This window comes from Pangasianodon hypophthalmus, chromosome 4, assembly GCF_027358585.1.
Source record: "Pangasianodon hypophthalmus isolate fPanHyp1 chromosome 4, fPanHyp1.pri, whole genome shotgun sequence".
Classification (NCBI taxonomy): Eukaryota; Metazoa; Chordata; class Actinopteri; order Siluriformes; family Pangasiidae; genus Pangasianodon; species Pangasianodon hypophthalmus.
The window spans coordinates 1441429-1464281 of NC_069713.1; the positions used below are offsets into that span (position 1 = coordinate 1441429).

The 22853-nt window shown below is 40.9% G+C and overlaps 1 protein-coding gene across 1 annotated transcript; it reads left to right on the forward strand.

The window, feature by feature from the left end:
• The first annotated feature begins 19781 nt into the window (after positions 1 to 19781).
• LOC113524126 (5-beta-cholestane-3-alpha,7-alpha-diol 12-alpha-hydroxylase-like) lies at positions 19782 to 22016 on the forward strand. The gene is given in 3 exon segments (XM_034304100.2): positions 19782 to 20083; positions 20086 to 20458; positions 20460 to 22016. Coding segments are annotated over 3 exon segments (942 nt in total). The 3' UTR covers positions 20727 to 22016.
• The last annotated feature ends 837 nt before the right edge of the window (positions 22017 to 22853 follow it).

Below are 22853 nucleotides of genomic sequence, written 5' to 3' on the forward strand. Positions count from 1 at the left end.
CCCTTCTCCATGTGGTGTCATCGATTTTTTTAAAAAAAGGTCAGCTAGAATGCATTTTCAGATCCTATCCACACCCATGTGTTTTGCTAAAGTGAGGTTTTCCTCAGGCTGAAGAAACATCGCCCACCCTCCAGCTCACTTTTTCCTCACTCACAAATTCAGATGTGTGTAGTCATAGCAGGAAGGAAAAATAAAAGGAAAAATAAACGGCAGTGAAACAGAGGAGAAGAACAGGCAGGCTGCACAACACTGAATTAAGCTATTTATTTATTCTAGTGCTGAAACCACAGTTTTATTCACCATCACAACATTGCAGCTAATTTCAAACTGTTTTATTGTGCTTTCAGGAGGATCTCCTTAAGGAGAATCACACACATTTCACATGTGATCTGCTTTTTAACATGTTATGCCCTGAAATTGCTCACAACTCAAGTCAACTCAAACACATGACATTATTTGAAAAATGTGATCATGTGTGAAAAGAAAATAATCATGTGAGATAATATAACCATTGTTCTAGACAACCAATCACTGATCACCGTTGTTCTAGACAACCAATCACTGATCACCGTTGTTCCCGATGACCAATCACTGTTCGCCATTGTTCCTAATGACCAGTCACTGAACACCATTGTTCTGAATGACCAATCACTGATCACCGTTGTTCCCAACCACCAATCACTGATCACCGTTGTTCCAGACGACCAGTCACTGTTCACTGTTGTTCTGAATGACCAATCACTGATCACCATTATACCCAACAACCAATCACTGATCACCGTTGTTCCTGATGACCAATCACTGATCACTGTTGTTATGAATGACCAATCACTGATCACCATTGTTCCCAACGACCAATCACTGATCACTATTGTTCTCAAAGACCAGTCGCTGATCACCATTGTTCCCAACGATAATGGTGGAGGATTTATTTTTAGCATTGCAGATAATCTGGATGTAAACCATGTGCCAGAAATTCCACAGGAGGAGATATGAACTAGAAAGAGATTATCATGGCCTTCTACATGCGCTGTCTTAATGCTGGGAAGAAATGATTAGCATGTTATTAGTGAGTGAGTTCTGTAGCTGAATGACTCCCACTCTTACTAGCTGTTTTGTTCATATTTATTAAACTTAAAAATGAACTACATATCAGCATTCATGACCTCTCGCCTCCACTGTTTACGACCTGTTCTTAATCCCTCTTCTTCGCTTCTGTGTATGATTGATACCTAGGAATAGGTACGGTTAACGACACCTTAGTGGACCATAAACATAGACTTGAATACTAAATATCATTCCGTCCTCTTTTTCCACAATGAAATCAGTCGCACAGCATTGACTAACTGTCAGATGCTAACTGTATGAAGCTCGATGACCTTTCCAGCAAAAAAATAAAGACATTTTTGAAATATGAACTCTCTATGAGTAAAAATAAACATGAATTATTGCACTTTTTTTTTTAAATTCACAGATTAAGTCTATCAGGATTTTTAATCTCTCTTCTTTACTCGATCTTAGCACAGGTGAGTCTGATTTGCTGTTATGTGTGTCTGCACTAGCATAAGAGTCAGTGTCGGTGTTGATGTGTCACTGATTGTAACTGGTATTTCTCAGTATTGCTGTTACTGGGCTTTTTTACAGTCTCACTCATTTTCAGAAGACTGCGTCAGTTCTGTTTTGACCGCTTCAGTTCTCACAGTGTATGGCCCACTTCCTGCTTTTCTATCTCAGTCATCTGGATCTTCAATCTTAACTTCATCACTCCTTGCTAATGGTTGAAGAGATTTGCCTGATCTGCCATAGAATGATTTCTGTTTTACTGTTTGCCGCATAAGACCTTTTTGTTGCTTGATATAGTGTTCTTGCTTTGAGAGGAAAGGGAAGTGTTGTATGTATTTCGTGACTCAACAGCAGCTCTGCAGGGAACAGATCACATTCCAGGGTAGAAGCTCTGTAGCTAAGCAGTGCATGGTAAAAGTTAGACTAGCTGTCGGCAGCTTTCATTAGCTGTTGCTTGAGAATGTGTGCTCCTTTTTCTGTTTTACTACTGGACTGAGCATATAAAGGACGTGATGTGCTCAAAGTTATCGGATTCTGAGAATTCAAGAAATTCTTTGCACATGGAGCATTATCACTCCTAACAGTGTGCAGAGTTCCATGTCTTGTGAAGGAGGATTTCAGACACTTGCTGATGAGTTTGAGAGCAGTGCCATCTCTGGGAAGTCAGAATAGTAAATAAATAACTACTAAATATTCATTACTCTTTAAAATTAGACATTAATATCCATTGATGAATTTAAGGGCATCGTAAACAATGTGGTGAAGGAGGTGTGTGATTGTTTTTTTTTTTGTGTGAGTGTTTAAATAGTGTAAATTTTTTTTTGTTTTATTGTGGATCTTTGTATATCATGTTGTATATGTTGCATTTTAATTTTGCTGTGAGTTTGTATGGCTGCTCCCTTGGCCAGGTCATGATTTTTGATCCTTCCTGGTAAAGTAAAGGTAGGTAGGTAAGTAAGTAAGTAAGTAAGTAAGTTCAATTCAATTCAATTCAATTTTATTTGTATAGCGCTTTTAACAATGGACATTGTCACAAAGCAGCTTTACAGAAATAAATGGATTCACAAAAATATATTGTAAATATTTAAATTTATCACTGTGAATTTATCCCTAATGAGCAAGCCAGTGGCGACGGTGGCAAGGAAAAACTCCCCGAGATGATATGAGGAAGAAACCTTGAGAGGAACCAGGCTCAAAAGGGAACCCATCCTCATCTGGGTGCAACGGATAGTGCAATTATAAATAAATCCCTTCTATTGTGTACTATATGGACAAATAGTGCAATTGTGCAACCAATAAATTCATCGCAGTATTTGCAAGAGGTCCGGCTGGTTAAAATCTATCCACTGTCCACTGATGGAGTCCTGAGTACGAAGCTGCTCGTGGCAACTGCAGCCCCAAAGCCACTACAGCAATCGCAGTCCCAAGCCATTACAGTACAGCTCCCCATATGTGATCCCCAAGCCATCTCCACAGCCCCCAGGTGGCACCATCCCCAGCAATCCAAACAGTTCTTCAGGCAGTCCATATGGGGCCACCCCCAGCAGCAGCGAGCGAACTCAACCGATGAGAACTCCAACCAGAAGTAGGGCATCAGGATGGGTCAGGCAGCGAGGAGGAGCAGAAGGGGTCAGGATCACTGGCATCATTGGCATCTCAGAAGTAGCATGTGTAGCTCGACAGAGAGTGAGGGAGAGAGAGAGATGGAGAGAAAGGAAGAGATTGTTAGGTGAGCTTTTGTCCTCTAATGGTTAAGCACGATGTACTTTGCATGCAGAGTGCAAGCAGGGACTCCGGCAAGACTAGCTATGACAGCATAACTGAAAGGGAGAGCCAGAAGCTAACACAGACATGAGGGCACCCTGGGACATAAGGCAGCCAGCCACTCCACCGTCGACAAACCTGAGTGAACGTGTGAGAGTGGGGGGGCGACAGCATCCAAACATCCCATTTCACCACAACACTCTATGCCTGTGAAACCCTCCAGACCTGCCCCTGTACCTAAGAAAACTATTCACAAAAGGCTTGACTAAACAAATATGTTTTCAGCCTAGACTTAAACACTGAGACTGTGTCTGAGCCCCGAACACTAAGTGGAAGGCTGTTCCATAACTGTGGGGCTTTGTATGAGAAAGCTCTACCCCCAGCTGTAGCCCGCATTATTCGAGGTACCAACAAATAGCCTGCATCTTTTGATCTGAGTAGGCGTGACGGATCATAAAAGACCAAAAGTTCGCTCAGGTACTGTGGCGCGAGACCATTTAGTGCTTTATAGGTCAATAGTAGTATTTTATAATCAATACGAAATTTGATTGGGAGCCAATGCAGTGTGGATAAGTAAGTAAGTAAATAAATAAATAAATAAAAGAGGTCCATTTCTATCTTCTGCCAAGGTGCTTTTGGTTTGTCACCAATCAGCATTGCTTTGTTTGTTTGCTGGTGTCTGCTAAAGGGTGCTTCAATGTCTCAGTGGATTCCTGGTCAGGAGAGCGGGTCTTGTGCCCACTTCTTACATTTCTCAATACTGATTCTCAGAATGTCCTGCCTCAGATTTGACAGTATGACTATTCTATTCTGTTTTGACAGTAGTCCATTCATAACACTTACCTCAGCTCTGATATGTTGATACAGAGGACAGGAACCTGTAGGCCATCCATTATGCATGTTCTCAATGACATTTTCCTGTGCACCCTTAGCAGTCTTTTCTGCTATCTCTTCTGACACAAGGTGTGCAGCACAAACCATGTTCACATGAATTTTTACTTCTACAGAATTTGGACACCTTTTTTTCCAGTGCTCACAAGAGAGCTTCTGCCATCACCAAGTGTTGTACCTCTGCATTTTCATCATTAAGTGCAGAATACTTGGTGACATCTCAGTCAGAATCTTTTCGATAGTTAGCGGACAGTGGTCTGTTTCTGCAGTGAAGGTGGGCAGGCCATAAATATAGCCTCGAAATTTCTCAAGCCCAAACACCAACCCAAGGCTTTTTCTATTGGAGCATATCTACATTCTGTCTTGGTCATGGTTCTGGATGTATAAGCAAATGATTTCTAATGATCCCCTTCAGCTTGGAGCAACACATCACCTAACCCATCTTTGGAGGCATCTGATCTGCTTGGCTGCATCAATGAAGGTAAGCAGGGGTGATGTAGTAAGTGTTGTTTCAAGTCTTTGCCACTCACATGTGGGATGTTTTAGCTGAGAGATTGGGGAAAACTTTCCAAAGAAGTTGTCCATCCCTGTGATGCGCATTACTTCTTTCTTGTCAGTTGGACTGTGCATGTTCAGACTGACATTCTATTGGTCTACTTGATTCCCTTAAGCAGAGGCGGTATCCAAGGAATATGATCTCCTGAAAACCAAACAGACATTTTCCATTCTTTCTGATGCTTTGCAGAATTTTTGTCAACCTCTGGTTATGTTCTAGAAGTGTTGAGCCCCAAACAATAAAGTCATCAGCATAAACTTTAACTCTTTCCAGTGGTTCAATCACATGCTCCACTGCACGGCAAAAACTGGCATCTTATCAAGTGAAAATATCTGGAATATAATCAAATGTATTTTGTATTTCCTATTATAAGATTACAATAAATCAAATATAAGATTATGAAAACCTATTTTAAGACATTTTTACTCATTTAAAGCTTTACATTTTCTTATTCTATTGGCTTCTTTCTAGAAATAAATACTAAAACCGAGCAGAATTACCTGCCAATAGAACAAGACTTTTTGGCGCTTGAACTTAAAAAAAAAAAAAAAAAAAAAGACTAGAATTAAGTTTAATAATTTTATACTTGGTCTGTGGTAATCTTATATAAATCTGATTATATTCAAGATATTTTCACTTGATAAGATGTCATTTTTTGCAGTGTGCTTTTTGGAAAATCTCTGATGCTCACACAATTCCAAATGGCAGTCTGACAAAATGGAAAATGGAGAACTAAAGTTACAACATTTGGAACTGTCCTTATCCAGTCTGAGGTTCAAAAATGCTGTGAAGCTGCCAGTTTTGTAAAATATTTGGCACCTGACATTTCACTGGTGACCTGTTTACGCTTTGGGATCTGAAAGCTGGCGTTTATCCATGCATACTCTCAAATATCCATTCTATTATTTTTTTTAAACAAATACCATGGAGTTGAGCCAGTCTTATATTTTTCTGCTACACTGCAAAAGCTCCTCATCCAGTCAAGACTTACAATCTTATTTCTAGCCATAAAATCTTATTGATCTTATTTTAAGAATAAAATACTATGCAAGAGCAGATCGTGAAATTATTATTATGATTGTTTTAAGATTATTTATCTTTTTTTCTTACTTAGTTAGCAAAGCTTAAAGTTAGTTATTTTACCTGTAAATTAAGCTTATTTACCATCACAGGCATCATTTGTGGCCTTGTATCTTTTAAGACTTTGTTTTAGCTGTAATAACTGTTTTTAAGGTTGCCCAGTAAAAAATGCTCAATAATCACACTTAGGACTTGTTCATTAGTATTATTTATTCCAAATGCTTGTTTTATGTCAACAACAACACATTTATTTACAACCTAACAACAGATTATAAGACTCTGCAGTATTAAGTCACCACACTCTTTCCAATTATCCAGTATGTTTTTTAATAATAAAATAATAAAATAATATGACATAGGATCGAGGAGCTTTTCAGCATCTGTAAACTCTTTGCCTGGTATTTTGAGAAGCAGCAAGTAACAATTTTGCTTTGTTTTTGCATGGTAACTACTGTGTGTTACAAGAGTCTTCATTTGAATAAATAATTCTTGACTATGTATGTGTGATCTTGATTTTAATACTATTGTTTTAAGTTTAACTGCTTTGTCTCATTTTAAGTCAGAATATATAATGATGACAATTCTCAAATTAAGAGGAATTATCTTGTTTAGTAGCTCTGGTTTTAAGATATTTTCACACAAATTAAGATAAACTGTTTAAAAAATAATTAAAAAGCTAGTTTTAAATTATTTAGACTAAATACACTGCTTGGAATAAGTGTTTTAATGCTTATTTTAAGACATTTTGTTCTTTTCTAAATCATAGATATGTTTTCTTATTTCAAGAAATCTTACCAAGTGTAATTATCTTACTGCACTGGCAGATCATTTGACTCGTTTCTAGTCTGTATCTTCTTAAATCATGCATTTGTTTCTTATATTTAGATGGTTATTTTTTTGCAGTGTAACCCCAAGTGTTGTCATTCTGTCCAGTTCCTTTTTTAAATGTGATCTGAGTGAAACTCTTCTTGCACAATGGACCACTGGCTGATAAATAAGTTTTGATTAAGTTTGATTTTGTATAAGATTCTAACTTTAGTGGAAGCAGAGCTCAATTCACATGTAGGGGTGATATCCATTTTTCTTCTTTGACCATTTTAATTTCCTTCACTGTTCTTAATCCTCTCCTTTGCTGCCTATTTATGACTGATAATTAGAAATAGGTAGTGCTAGTGACACCTCGTGGACAGGATTGAATACTAATTATCATTACACTAGAAATTTGGATAGAAATAACAGAAATATGTGATCACATATGTGTCTGTCTGATCCACTGGGCGTACTCTTCATCATATCACTGTAGTTAACTCAAGGTTAACTTACTAGTTTTAATTGCAGAATATAGCTAGCTCACTCAGTGTTAGCTAGCTGGTTAGACAAGGCTTGGAAAGGTGAGCTGGGTGAAAATCTGAAAAATAACTTTCACAATATTTTCCAGTGAAAAATATCATGATGAATGATTACATCACCGTGACGACCCCACCCCCAAACCTCACTAACACACAAGAAAACCTAAAAACACTGGTTTTATGTTTTAGCCACATTTGCGTTTTCAGTCCCAAAAAAAAAAAAAAAAAATCTGTCTACAATGAAATGCAAAAACAACTTGAGCACTAAGTGCCTGACCCGCAATAAAAATGGTGCCAGAATATGTTCAGCCATCTTGGAATTATGGAGATCAGTATTAAAAAGTTTATTAAAGCAATGTATGTGCAGACCAGAGATAGGGTTTATTTTTGTTTCCTATAACCTATAGCTCTATAACCTTTTGCGGCAGTGTAGGACTCCTATCAGACTATAGCAGATAGCTAGCTCAGTGCGTTAGCCATGTGTTTGACTGTAAGCCGAGTGTTAACAAGATGTGTTTAAAATGTAAAAATTTTTAAAGAAATTTAATTTGATGTTTTTCTTCCATCAACATTGCAACTATTGAAATTTTTAAAAATGTAATTCAGTGTAATGTACTAAATGTAAGTAAGAATTGATTAAACTGATGGTGGATGACACTTTTTAAATGTTATGTCAATAATAAGAAGCTATTATCTTAATTAAAGTGGAAAATTATACTTCTAAGCCAGCTAGATGAAAAGATCATCGGGATTCTCTGGGTGCAATGTAAGAATATTATAATAATATAATCACCCATTTTTTTTGTCTGCACATGTTCATCTTATTTTTAGCAAATCTTAAGCAGAGATTTATCTGTAGAATATCTGACTGTACTTCTAGCTTGACTCTGTTCATGCTGAAATGTGTGGTGAAGCAAGTAGAAATAATTGAAAATGAGTCAATATTTTATTATGAAAAATAATAAAAGTGCATGCCAAGTAAAACAACCATTTAAAAAATCAGATTTTCATATTGTGCAACACAAATAATCCAAGGGAAATTATAAACAAAAGAAATGACTACTATATTTCCCTTTCCAAAAAAGTGCCAGTGATGTCATCATTGGACAATGGGCGGGGCTTGTTTGATTGACACGCCATCAAAATGATTCTTTGTGATTGTCTACCTGCCATTAGCTAATGGGAGATTGATGATAGTGGGCTGATTATTACAAAAACACTAATTAACAAACATTAATGAATAAAAATTAATAAATAAAAAATTTATAAAAATCTCTTGGATTCAAGATTGAGTCAAGAGCAAGACCACAGCCAGTGAAGTCAAGACCGAGTATGACAGGGGTAAATGAAGATGAGACCAACAACACACATGGCCGAGTCAATGTCAAGACCGAGACCAGATGCTCAGATGCGTTAATTTGCTGGTTGTAGTGCCTTCCTAACCTGACATGAAATTTCTATTGAATTAACTAAAATAACCCAAGGTTCAAGGTTCAAGGTTCTTTATTTGTCACATACATATTACATACATGTGATATATTAATGTAGTGAAATGTTTTTCCTTAGTGGCTCATCCCACAGTGCGACAGTGATACATAATAAAATAGAATATAACAAAAAACGAATATAATGAATAAAATAGAAAAATAAAATAGAATAGAATCTAGTAGACAAATATAGATGTTATATCTAAAAATATGTTTAGAAGCTTTTAGTGGAATGTATTTTATTGGAATTTGGTATTATCATTTTGTACAAACAAGTACAGAAGACGTACATAGGACTACAGGAAGCCAGTGGAGGGAGCGCAGCAATGGGGTGGTGTGGGAGAACTTAGGAAGGTTGAAAACCAGTCGTGCAGCTGCTTTCTGGATCAGTTGCAGAGGACGAATGGCGCTCAGAGGCAGACCTGCCAGGAGTGAGTTGCAGTAGTCCAGTCTTGAAATGACAAGGGACTGAACAAGCACCTTTGTGGCCTGTGAGGAAAGAAATGGACGAATTCTTCTGATGTTATAAAGGAGAAATCGACATGAGCGTGTTAGATTAGCAATGTGGGAGGAGAAGGACAGTTGATTGTCCATGGTTACCCCAAGGTTGCGTGCGTTAACCGAAGGCGAGATCAGAGAATTGTCTAGGGAAATTGCAAGATCCTGAGATGGGGATGAATCACCTGGGATGAACAGCAGTTCAGTTTTGGTGGGATTAAGTTTCAGCTGATGAGCTGTCATCCATGATGAGATGTCAGCCAGACAAGCTGATATCCGAGCAGAAACATGAGAGTCTGAGGGAGGGAAGGAGAGGATGAGTTGAGTGTCATCTGCATAGCAGTGCTATGAAAACCCATGTGAGGGTATGACTGCACCAAGAGATCGGGTATAGAGGGAGAACAGGAGAGGACCAAGTACTGAGCCTTGTGGAACACCAGTGGAGAGTCTGCGAGGAGCAGATGTGGATCCCCTCCATGTCACCTGATATGACCGACCTTCCAGGTAGGAAGAAAACTATTGCCATGCTGCACCACGAATACCTAGGCTCATGAGGGTGGATAGGAGAGTCTTGTGGTTCACCATGTCAAACGCTGCTGAAAGGTCAAGGAGGATGAGAACTGAAGACAGTTTGGCTGATCTAGCGGCATGTAGCTTCTCAGTGACGGCCAAAAGGGCAGTCTCTGTGGAGTGTGCCGGTTTGAAGCCAGACTGATTGAGATCTTGGAGGTTGTTCTGTGAGAGATAGCAAGACAGCTGATTATAGACAGTCCGTTCAAGGGTTTTAGAAAGAAAAGAGAGAAGTGATACCGGTCGGTAGTTGCTGATGTCAGAGAGATCCAGAGTGGGTTTCTTCAGGATGGGAATAACTCTTGCTCTTTTGAATGAAGTTGGTACATGACCAGATGTTATGGAGCCACTGATGATAGTGGTGATGAAGGGAAGGAGGTCTTGAGAGATGGTCTGGAGCATTGTGGAAGGGATTGGATCCAATGGGCAGGTAGTAGGATTGCAGGATAAGATGATTTGCAGGATCTCTTCTGTTGTTAGTTTAGAAAACTGTGTCAGCGAATGAGAAGGAGAATACTCAGTGTGTAGTGTAGGAGCAGGAGTAGAAGTGAATGTCTGACAGATTTTTCCAATCTTCTCATCATAAAAAGTGGCAAAGTCTTCAGCAGTCAGAGAGGATGGAGCAGGAGGATCCGGAGGGTTGAGCAGTGAAGAAAAGATGTTGTGGAGCTTGCGAGGATCTTGTGCAGAGGATTCCAGCTTCTCTTTGTAGAAGGCAGTCTTAGCAGAAGTCACTTCAGATGAAAATTTGGACAGGAGAGCACAATAGGAGACCAGATCTGTGTCGAGTTGCGATTTCTTCCACTTCCTCTCTGCTGTTCTTAATTCTCTCCGATTACTGTGCAGCACATCCGATAGCCAAGGAGCAGGGCTGGAAATCTTCCTGGGTTTAGAGGATAGAGGACAGAGGAGGTCCATGGATGAGGAAAGTGAAGAGAGGAAAGTGTCAGTGGCTAGCTCTAATGATAGGGAGGAAAAGGAGTCAGGGACAGGAAGGGATGATAGAGTGCAGGAAGCTAAGGAGGAAGGGGAGATAGAGTGAAGGTTTTTACGAGTGGGAGAGAAATATAGATGGCTGATGGTTTTAGGCAGGATAGGGAGGGCGATGGTGAAGGATACCAAGAGATGGTCAGAGATGTGGAGAGGGGTAGCATAGATGTCTGAAGTAGGAAAGGGGCGACTGAAGACAAGGTCCAGGGTGTTACCTCCTTTATGTGTAGGAGGACAGCTGTTGAAAGTTAAGGAAAAGGCATGGAGAAGAGGGAGAAGGCAAGAGGAGTGGAGCTAGTCAGCAGGGAGGTTGAAGTCTCCAAGGACAGTAAGAGGGGTGTGAGTAGAGAAAAGACTGAGAAGCATGTCCATTTCTTCAAGAAAGGCCCCGAGGGGACCAGGAGGTCGGTAGATGACACCGACGAGAAGGTTGGCTGGAGACGTAACTGTAACTACATGGAATTCAAAGGATGAGATGTTGAGACGAGAAAGGGAGAGCGGTGTGAAGCACCGTCTCTGAGACAACAGCAAACCTGTACCACCACCCCTGCCAGCTTCTCGTGGAGTGTGCGAGAAAGCATAAGCAGAGGATAAGGCAGCCGGTGTAGCTGAGTTCTGTGGAGAGATCCAGGTCTCAGTTAGTGCCAAAAAGTCAAAAGAGTAATGGGAAGCGAAAGCTGAGATGAAATCAGCTTTCTTTACAGCAGACTGGCAGTTCCAGTGCCCACCTACCACCACTGTTTGAGATTGAGACAACAGAGGAGGGTAGATGAGGTTACTGGTACTGCGGCCTCTGGCTTGTGCATGAAAGCTTCTGGGTCTGTGTACAGCACATGTAAAGATTTGCCAATTTGATTTAAGCACACAGTGAATAAACAAAATGCATTAAAAACTAGAATTTGTTTTGGCTCATACAACTTTCCTGAGACCAATTACAGTTGTACTCTGCAAATACTTGTTTATCTTATTATTTATTGTCTACAATATTTTGAACATAAGAAGTATTTTGAAACATATAGTCCCTTGAAATTCATGGGGGTCTGTGAGCTCATGTACAGTCCCTTCCGACAGTTCTTGTTGCACAGGTGTGCCCTGTTAGCCTGATTGTTTAAACTGTTAATAGCTCTGAATGTCTACTCTTGGTTTGACCCCTGGGTTTCACCTGTGAAGACTGTATTTGTTGTTAAAATGAAGATCAGAGAGCTGTCTATGGGAGAAAAGCAAGCCATTTTGTGAAGCTGAGAAAAAAGGGGAAATCAATCAGAGCCATTGCACAAGCATTGGACATAGCCAATACAATAATTTGTAATGTCCTGAAAAACAACAGTCAGCGACATCACCAACAACCTCCACAGGGCAGGGTGAAGGTATCACAATCCACTGTTCGAAGAAGGCTTTGAGAGCAGAAATATAGAGGCCGTACCACAAGATGCAAACCTCTCATCAGCAGTAAGAATCAGAAGGCCAGACTGGAATTCACAGAGAAATACAGAGATGAGACACAAAAGTTCTGGAACTGAGATTAACCTCTACCAAAGTGGTGGAAAGGCCAAAATGTGGAGAAAGAAAGGATCTGCTCATGATCCAAAACACACAGTCTAATGGGTCAAGCATGGTGGAGGTAGTGTCATGGCTTGGACTTGCATGGCTGCTTCTGGTACAGGCTCACTAATCTTTATTAATGATAGAAGTCATGATGGACATTGTTACAAAGCAGCTTTACAGAAATATATAGATTAAGGATATGAATTTTAAATTTATGAATTTATCCCTAATGAGCAAGCCAGAGGTGATGGTGGTGAGAAAAAGACGATATGAGGAAGAAACTTTGAGAGGAACCAGACATAAAAGGGGACCCATCCTCATCTGGGTGACACCCGATAGTGCGATTATAAATCATTCCCTTCTATAACTGTGTACTACATGGACAAATAGTGCAATTATGCAACCAGGAAATTCATTACAGTTTACACATTAAGTCTTTTCTGTTGATGTTATCAACTGTTCACTGATGGATACTTGATTGTGAAACTGTTCGTGGGAATTGAAGTCCAGAGCCATCTTCATGGTTTCTAAGTGGTACCATCCATAGTAATCTCATGTAACTTTAGCCTGTCTGTGTGGGCCATCCTCAGCAGCAGTGAGTGGATTTCAAGTGATGAGAACTCCAACCAGAAGTAGCGCATCAGGATGGATCAGCCAGGTCTGGAGAGCAGAAGGGGTCAGGATCACTGGCATCTTGGAGCAGCATGTACAGCTTGACAGAGAGAGAGAGGGAGAAAGAGAGAGATTAGAGGAGAGAGAGAGAGAGAGAGAGAGAGAGATAAAGAGAGATAGAGGGAGGGTACACTTTTGTACACTTTTTAGGGAACTCCACAGAGTCCAGGGGCTGAAGTGTCTCTGGATGCCTTGATGATCTCCTGGATTTCCCCACGTCTAAAAGTCAAAGGCAGGCTGAGGTAGATATATCAAGGTTCTACCACAGGTCACTGACAGTATTAATAAAATAAAATCATACACATGATACATTTCTAAAATCCTACACATGAAGGAAAACTGCTTCTATCAAATATAAAACCCCATGGCTTACCCTTTTTTCAAGAATGACATGAAAACCATTTTTAATTATGGTAACTGGTAACTGGTCCGCAGCTTGCCTAATGGGTGGCCCACAGGCCAACATGTTGCAATTTTTCCTTTTACATGATGGTGGAAGCAGACTATGTTAACCCAGTTATCTAAATTGCAAGAGGATTTTTCCCCTCTAATTATGCCTGCAAGTTAATTTACTGAATGATATTTAGTCATGGCTACAGACAAAAAGCGCAAAGTTAACAGTGAGAAGGGAAGGTTTCAAAAGAGCTGGAAACAAGAACACTTTTTCATCTAGAGCCACAGCAAATGCACATACCTCATATGTCAAGAGACTGTTGCAGTAATTAATGAATTTAATATCATGAGACATTATGAAACAAATCACGGGCAATATAAATTGAGGATTGTAGGATTGTTGTTCCACATATAAAGTCTGCTAAAAGTCTGCACTTTGAGCTCATATCATTATTTAATTTCAACTCCAATATACTACTGTAGAATTATTTATTATTATTTATAGTATTGTATAACAATAACTTTGTCAATGTCAAAATAATTATGGACCTGACTATGTATACAGTATACAGTCCCCTCCAAAAGTATTGAAACAACAGGGACAATTCTTGTGTTTTTTGCTATACACTGAAGACATTTGTGTTTGAAATCTAAAGACGTATATGATACAATAGATCAGAATTTCAGCTTTCATTTCCTGATATTTACATCTAGATGTGTTAAACAATCTAGAATATGAAACCTTTGGTGGCAGACCGCACAGTTTCTAGGTGAGCAAAAGTATTGTAACAGATAGTCTTAAAGGAAATAAAAGTGAAGAATACTTAGTATTTGGGTGCATATCCCTTGCTTGCAATAACTGCATCAACCCGGCGACCCACTCACATCACCAAACTGTTGCATTCTTTTTTTGTGATGCTTTTCCAGGTTTGTAGCGCAGCTTCTTTCAGTTGTTGTTTGTTTTGGGGGGTTCCTCCTCTTCAGGAAGTGAAATGCTGCTCAGTTGGGTTAAGGTCTGCTGATTGACTTGGCCAGTCTAAATCTTCCACTTTTACCCCTGATGAAGTCCTTTGTTGTGTTGGCAGTGTGTTTTGGGTCGTAGTCTTGCTGCATGAAGTTCCTCCCAGTTAGGCTGGATGAATTTCTCTGTAAATCCCCACTCTCACACGTTCACTCAGTTTTGTTGATGGTGGAGTGGCTGGCCGCTTTATGTCCCTTTTAGTTATGCTGTCACAGCTAGTCTTGCCAGAGTCCCTGCTTGCACTCTGCACACAATGTACATATTCTTTAACCATTACATGACAGTTAGCTTCCCTAACAATCTCTCAAGCTCCTGCACTAACTGTGGAAGATCCTGAGGGTTATCTGGAGGAGGGGAAAAATAGTCCAACAATAGAGATTTGCAAAAGCTCTCTGGATTCCCAAGGTGGAGAACCCAAGGAAGATAGAGCAGTTCAGGACAATCTCACTGCTCAGCATCAAAGGGAAGATATTCTTCATTATTGTGGCCTGACATCTAACTGAGCACATCTTGAAGAATTAGAACATCAACACCTCTGTGAGGAAGGATGGGATCTCAAACATGCCAGGATGCATTGATCATACAGGAGTACTGACACAGCTAATTAGAGAAGCACAAGAAGGAAGAGGGGACCTGAGAGTGTTGTGGTTGGACCTCACCAATGAATATGGATCCATACCACACAAGTTGGTGGAGACCACACTGTGTCCCAGGCAAGATCGTGGACCTCATTTTGGATTATTATCACAGCTTCAGTCTGAAAGTCTCCTCTGGGGCAGTCACATCAGAGTGGCACTGGCTGGAAAAAGGGATGATCACTGGATGTACTATTAAAGTGACTCTCTTTGCCTTGGCCATGAACATGCTGGCCAGCAATAGTGGACTGCAGAGGCCCTCTGACCAGTCTGGCAGCCCCCAGCAGAGCTTTTATGGATGACATAATGATAACAGCAACCACTGTGCTAGTGTGCAGATGGATTCTCCAGGGCTTGGAGAGGCTCATCACACAGAACTTCAAATTAGAGAAATCCAGGTCCTTGGTGCTGAAATGGGAAAGGTGACTGACCGGGTCTGCTTTTCTCTGAGAGGCACCAAGATACTATCAGTCATTAAGAAGCCTATCAAGAGCCTCAGGAGACCTTTGCTGTATCCATTAAAACCGTGAGATAGGAGCTGGAGGTGTGGTTGGTGGCAGTGGACAAGTCAGGGCTACAAGGAAATTCAAGGCCTGGATTTACCAACACAGCATAATTCCCAGGATGGTGGGGACAGTAGCATTCAGCAGAGCAGGGCTCGGCAGCTTCACAACAACCCACTGCAACCAAACCCAGGGCAAGGACAGGTGCTAACTGGTCCAAGAGAAGGTGACAGCTGGGGTTGAGGCGCTGCATGCAAGCCAGATGGTGGATATGTGTCAACAAGGTGCATGGACAAGATGGGAACAGGTGTTCGATCAGAAGATCTCCTGGTCCAAGTTGTGGCAGGCTAAGTCTTTATTTATCAACTGCCTAATACAGTCTGTCTATGACATCCTACCAAGTCCATTCAACCTTTTCACCACAGAGGCAGCAGAGAATGCCTCTAGATGGCTGTGGATCAAAAGGAATGATCCTTGGGTGCGTTAATTAATGCATGGAAGGTTCAGGTTGTGTTAGGCAGACATATTTGTGGGGCAAAATTCATACAGAACCAGTTGCACAGAGCATGCAATAATGTTGCCAATGGGGCTTGCTACAGCCCTAGTCACTTGGGAGGCCTGTATTGCTCTGTTTGTTGTAGGTGGACACTTCAGAAAGGTGTTAGGTGTAAACACAGGGAATCCAGGAACCAGTGGCATAGAGCATGTATTAAGTTTGATTGGCTGCAACATTTGTGCAGTTTCTCCTGACATGAACTGGCTGAAAGCAAATCAGACACAGATGGTCTAGTTGACAGTGAGCGAGAGTGGAGTGCTCAACAGATCTACACACTGTACATGTTGGAACAACAATCCTACAATCCTCAAGATCAAATCTGGAGATCAGAATTCCATAGTCTGGATGTGCGTGAGCTCCATAATTGCTTGTTTTTGTTGTGTCTGTGGTTTATGTTCATGTGCAGAGGGTGAAACATTCCAAAACACTCAAAACAACAAGAAGCTCATAATAATATTAATAATAATAATAATAATAATAAAGTTTGGTGAGGTGATGGTGTAATTGGTTAAGAAAAGCCTAAGCAAACAATGCTATTGGCTCCTTTCCCTCCTTTGGCTTCGTGAATGTGTACTCTGTACACTGTGTATTATGTGAGTGTGGCAGCGGGGGCGTGGTCAAGCGTCAGCTGTGGACAAAGAGGAGGCAGATTGAACCGAAATATGATTCTCACCTGTGTCGTATTAGCCTGAGTTTATTTTTATGTCTTTTTGTGCTTCCAGATGCTCCCATAACCAGCTAGAGAGAGACATCAGAGCAACACAGAGCTGTGTGTGTGTATTTATATGTGCACAGTGAAATAAAATCACTGAAAAGCGAAAGTAAAAAAAGAGACCCTGTTGAACTGTTTCCTGCCTCCTGTTTCCTCATTTCCCTCCCAACCAAAAAGGAAATTGTTACAGTGAGGTTTATAACTTTGTTGATAACTAGATTTTTATTGCTAGAGTTTTTGACCTGGTAAAAATGACTGGTTTGGATGTTTTGTCATTTTTTTTTGTCTCTCCTGCATTCCTCCATCTTTGTTTTGTTGTTGTTGTTTTGTGTGTGTGTGTGTGAAAGAGAGAGAGAGAGAGGTATTCTGGTTTATGAGCTTTAAATACCGGATGAAAAGCAGATGTGTGACTCATTGTCTTTTTGTTACTTCACTAGAACTACTAGAATTAGGTCACAGTGTTTTAGAAGTTACTGAAACTTAATGTAACATTAAAACAAGTTTTATTCCCTTTATTGACCATCCGATTTTCTGTCTGGGTTATGTAGGATTTTCTCATCATCATCATGATTCCCAGCAGCTCTTCTGTTTGGCTTAAAAAAGTTAATTTTTTCCCAGGGATAGAGCCAATTCAAAACCAACCTGTCTCTTAATTTCTTTAAATTAGGAGCTTAAACCGAAACAAATGAACATTAAAATTCTGAGGTTAAAGTGTAACAAGAGCAAACAGAGGGCTTTCAGACATTCTTAATTTAAAAATAAGGTCATCTATAAAATGAAACACTACAAAAAAAATAATATTATCTGAATTGCAATTCTGAGACCAAGTTCATCCAGGGCAGAGACTGTACTTCATTCAGATAGACAGGTACAGAAAAAAGAGACTGCAGTGTTCACTTCAGCAGAAATAAATGGCAAAAACAAAAAAGAAAATTAAATGACAGAATTTGCTAGGTGACTAGGTCATTTAAAAAAAAGCTGAAATAATTACTATAGATTTTATCACGACCATCAAGAAGGCATAATTCTCCTGAAAGCACTGATTGAGGAAGATCATCCTCTCTCCTCTCCTCCTGAGTGAGTCATTAGGTATCTTTACTGCATCATTTCTACTTCCTGTGTACTAGAAACATTCTGAATGACAATGAGAGCTTAAGTTAATTTATATCAAACAATTAAAAAATGTGCTATGACATCACCACTTTCCTTACTTGATAAGACAGGTAACACTAGCTAAGCTAATTAGTTAGCTGGCTAATGTCAATGCAGTGCTGCATTTAGATAGCTAATATCCAAGCCTTTTTCTTGAGGCACCTAAAGTGTGGCATTAATATTAGCAAAGTAAAAGCGTACACTGTGACCTTTATTAACCCCCTCTTCCAAGAATTGTCAAATTTGAAGTTCTTTGTAAATAACAAGTCCTACAATAACATCCAAATTTACACCCCCCAACAAACTCAGTTCTATCCAGTTACATAAGTGTCTGTTAAACTAGCATAACTAATGTTGCAAAATTGTTATATTGTGTAATTAAAACTAGTATTTTATGCTATATATTTTTTGCTAAATACTACATCAACAACATAACCTCTTTAAAACAGGATGACAATTTTGAGTGCCATATTTGCACAACAAATATTGCATGTTATACATATTATATTTTTCTATTTTATTATATTCTTATTCTTAGAAGTACCTAGACCTATGTGTGTGTATGTACACTGATCAGCCATAACATTAAAACCACTGACAGGTGAAGTGAATAACATTGATTATCTCATTACAATAGCACCTGTCAAGGGTTGAGATATATTAGGCAGCAAGTGAACAGCCAGTTCAGTTGATGTGTTGGAAGCAGGAAAAATGGGCAAGCGTAAGGATCTGAGTGACTTTGACAAGGGCCAAATGACATTATTGTGATCAGCTAACTTAACTGTGATCAGCCAACATTACAGTCATCAACTAATGTTACTGTGATCAGCCAAAATTACTGCAATCAGCTGACGTTACTGTGATCAGCCAACATTAGTAATCCTGACCCCTTCTGCTCTCCGGACCTGCCTGATCCATCCTGATGCCCTACTTCTGGTTGGTGTTCTCATCGGTTGGAGATTGCTCGCTGCTCCTGGGGGCGGCCCCACATGAACAGCCTGAAGATCACTGGGATTACTGGGGATGGTGCCACTTGGAGATGGCCTGGGGATCTCATATGGGCAGTTGTACTGTGATGGCTTGGCACTGCGATTGCTATGGTGGCTTTGGGGCTGTGGTTGCCACAAGCAGTTTTGCACTCAGGTCTCCATCAGTGGACAGTTGATAACTTCAACAAAACAGACTTCATTTGAAAATTGTAATGAATTTACTGGTCGCACATTTGCACTATTTGTCCATGTAGGAAACAGTTGTAGAAGGGAATGATCGCACTATCCGTTGCACCCAGATGAGGATGGTTCCCTTTTGAGTCTGGTTCCTCTCAAGGTTTCTTCCTCATATCGTCTCAGGGAGTTTTTCCTCACCACCGTCACCTCTGACTTGCTCATTAGAGATAAATTCACACATTTACGATTTATACTGCAATCAGCTGATATTACTGCACTGAACTAATTTCCCCAGAGGGTGTTTACTGTTAAAGCTTATTGTTTCCAATCATCCTTATTTCCTCCAGCTTTCCACAAGGACATGAATCTAAGAGGAAGTGTTCAAATAGACAGATAAATAAATATATAAAATGCTTTTAAGAAAACCATCTGCCAACTGGTGCTGTTTTATTTTATTCTTTGTGAAAGTGTAATTACTCCAGATTCCTGGACTGGTGAGGATTTGTATACAAGACAAACTGGCACATCTTGATATCTGAGATGAACTAGCACTACTGGGATTCAAAGTTTAGAGGAGGGGCGGAGTCTGAGCTCGAAGAGTTTAAATAGATACAAGCTGGAGAAAGTGTTCAGAGTACACACACGACTGAGAGAAAAAAAAAAAAAAAAAAAAACAACATGAGCTTTCTGCTGCAAATTTTTATTGCTTTGTTTCTCTCTTTGCTTGGGGGACTTTACGTCCTTGGAGCCTTCCGGCTTCCAGAACCTCCTCTGGATAAAGGTCCTCTTCCATGGCTGGGACATGTCCTGGAGTTCAGGAGAAACACAGCAAAGTTTCTAGAGAGGATGAGAAAGAAGCATGGGGATATTTTCACTGTGCAGCTGGGAGGGTTTTACTTCACTTTCCTCACGGACCCACTGTCCTTTGGCTTGGTGGTTAAAGAGGCCCGGGCCAAACTGGACTTTAACAAGTTCGCTAATGCTTCCTCATGAAGCACCCGGAGGCCATGAAGGCGGTGAAGAGCGAGGTCGATGAGGTTCTGCGTGAAACCAGACAGGAGGTGAAGCGTGGTGGCCCGCTGATTAACCTGACTCGAGACATGCTGCTCAAAACCCCGGTTCTGGACAGCGCCGTGGATGAGAGTCTGCGTATGATGGCTGCTCCCGTGCTCACACGAGCCGTTCTGGAGGACATGAGCCTGAAAATGGACAATGGGCGCGAATACAAGATCCGCAAAGGTGACCGTGTGGCCCTCTTCCCCTACACTGCTGTCCAGATGGACCCGGAGGTGCACCCTGATCCACACACCTTCAAGTACAACCGCTTCCTCACACCTGATGGTGGAAAAAAGACTACAAAAAAAATTAGAAAAAAAATTCTACAAAGGAGGAAAGAAAGTGAAGTACTACAACATGCAGTGGGGTGCCGGGGTCAGCATGTGTCCTGGGAGGTTCTTCGCGGTCAACGAGCTCAAGCAGTTCATCTTCCTCATGCTCACATATTTTGACTTTGAGTTGAAGAACCCAGATGAAGAGATCCCAGACATCGATGTGAGGCGGTGGGGATTCGGGACCATGCAGCCAACGCGCGACATCCCATTCAGATACAGGCTCAGGTTTTAGACAACACAAATGTTTATATTACAAACCTTTTACACTTCGCCTGCATGCTAGGTCAGTGCTTATTATTATTATTATTATTATTAGCAGCTCAGGTAATCATTTGTAGAACATCTTCTGCATCCAACTTCTTTAATGCAAAGAAATTATTATTTCAGAAAGAAAAATAACACAATGTCTTTTTACTATATTCTAATTCATGTTTAAAGAATTTTTAAATTGTTACAAATTTCTCAATACTAAGTTCACTTGTCAGAACTCTTCACACAGTTGTCTTTACCAGCATGCAGCTCAGCACAGCAGTTAACCTCATTTCAAAAAAACTACTGAAACACTTCACACACACCTCAAACTCAACTCATTCTCCCAGAACAACTAACCAAGGTTCTCTCTCAACAAGAACATGTTATGATTCACAACACAATGACCTGAAAAACACTGACAAGCAGGTAACAGTACACAATTATCATTTGGACTTTATACACAACACAGAACTTCTTTATAGTTTAGAATTTACTACAGTATATGTTACAGGAATGAATCAAATATGCTGCAGTGTAATTCATTGTGCTTAATTGTGGCGGTGTGGGTGTGGTCGACTGTCAGCTGTGGACAGAGAGGAGGTCGAACAAGCAGGTAACACGTGATGATTCTCATCTGTGTCTTATGCTTGCGAGACACACACGCACTGTGCATGACCTTGAACTTGACAGAGCGAAAGCTGCGAGTCCGGGACGGACTTGTCTCTGTTGACTTGTTTTGGGTTTGTTGAGTTTTACAAAGTGCACTGAAAAGCATGGACTGAATAAACGCAAGCCCAGAGCTCAGCTAAAATTCCTTGTGTCTCCCGAGTCTTCCTCCACAACCTCACACACCAGGTGAAGCCTCCACACTTGGCTTGATCATCAAGGCTCTCACTGTCCTCCCCCAAATCCAACACCGAGAGCTGGTGGGCACTCCAGGAGCTGCTGCAGCTTTAGTTGTCTTCCCTGCCACCATGCCACAATTCACATTCACCTAGAGGGCCTCCTCGGATGATCTGGAGGCCTTCCTTGAGCTCTTCAAGCATGCCGCAGCTGCGTGTGGCCAGAGGAGGAATGGGCAAGTCCTCCCCTTGCTATCGGGGGAAGTCCAGCTTGCCGCCCAGCAGCTTCCACCACGGACACAGCTGGAGTATTCCAGCAAATTGGCCAGGGTTTCAGGCATTAATAAGGGAAACGTTTGTGGATGGATCCTGCAGTAGCAAGGTGCAGTGTGAAATGTGCAGTGTTGGCTGGGGAAGCGGTGCTGGGGCCATCGATGTCAGCTCCTTCAGTGGGACATGGAGGGTGGGGAGGGCTCTGCCACTTTATTCAGATGCTAAAAAACATAATTCGTAAGTTTATTCATGATGATGCACAAAATTGGGATAAATGACTTGAACCCCTGTTATTTGCAGTTCAAGAGGTCCTGAAAGCCCCATTCGAATTATTGTATGGGTGCAAGCCTCATGGTGTCTTAGACAACATTAGGGAAAACTGGGAGGAGGGACCTTCTAATAGCAAAAATGAAATTCAACATGTTCTTGATCTGAGAGCAAAAATCCACAGGTCACCTAACACAGGAGAATTTATGTCAGGCTCAAGAAAGACAGTCCCAACTGTATGGCAGGTATACCTGGCTACAGGTCACCTAACACAAAAAATATACGTCAGGTCCTAGAAAGACAGTCCCAACTGCATGGCAGGGGTACCTGGCTACAGGAATTTGCACCAAGAGATAAAGTACTCTTTTTACTACCCACGCCAAGCTCTAAATTACTCAAGAAGTGGCAAGGGCCCTTTGAGGTCACACAGCGAGTCAGAAAAGTCAACTATGAGGTCAGGCGAACAGATAGAGGCAATGCACTTCAAATAAACCACCTCAATCTCCTGAAACCATGGAGAGAGGTGGTTCCTGTGGCTCGGGAGACGGAGGAGCTGGGACCAGAGATAAGTCTAAAAAGTGTGGCCCAATTCACTCTGGTCCCCTATGGAGACCACCTCTCACTATCCCAGAGATCACAGGTTGCCCGGTTGCAAGAGGAATTTTCCATTGTGTTTTTGCCTCTACCCAGTCACCCGGACCTCATAGATCACCACAGACATCTGC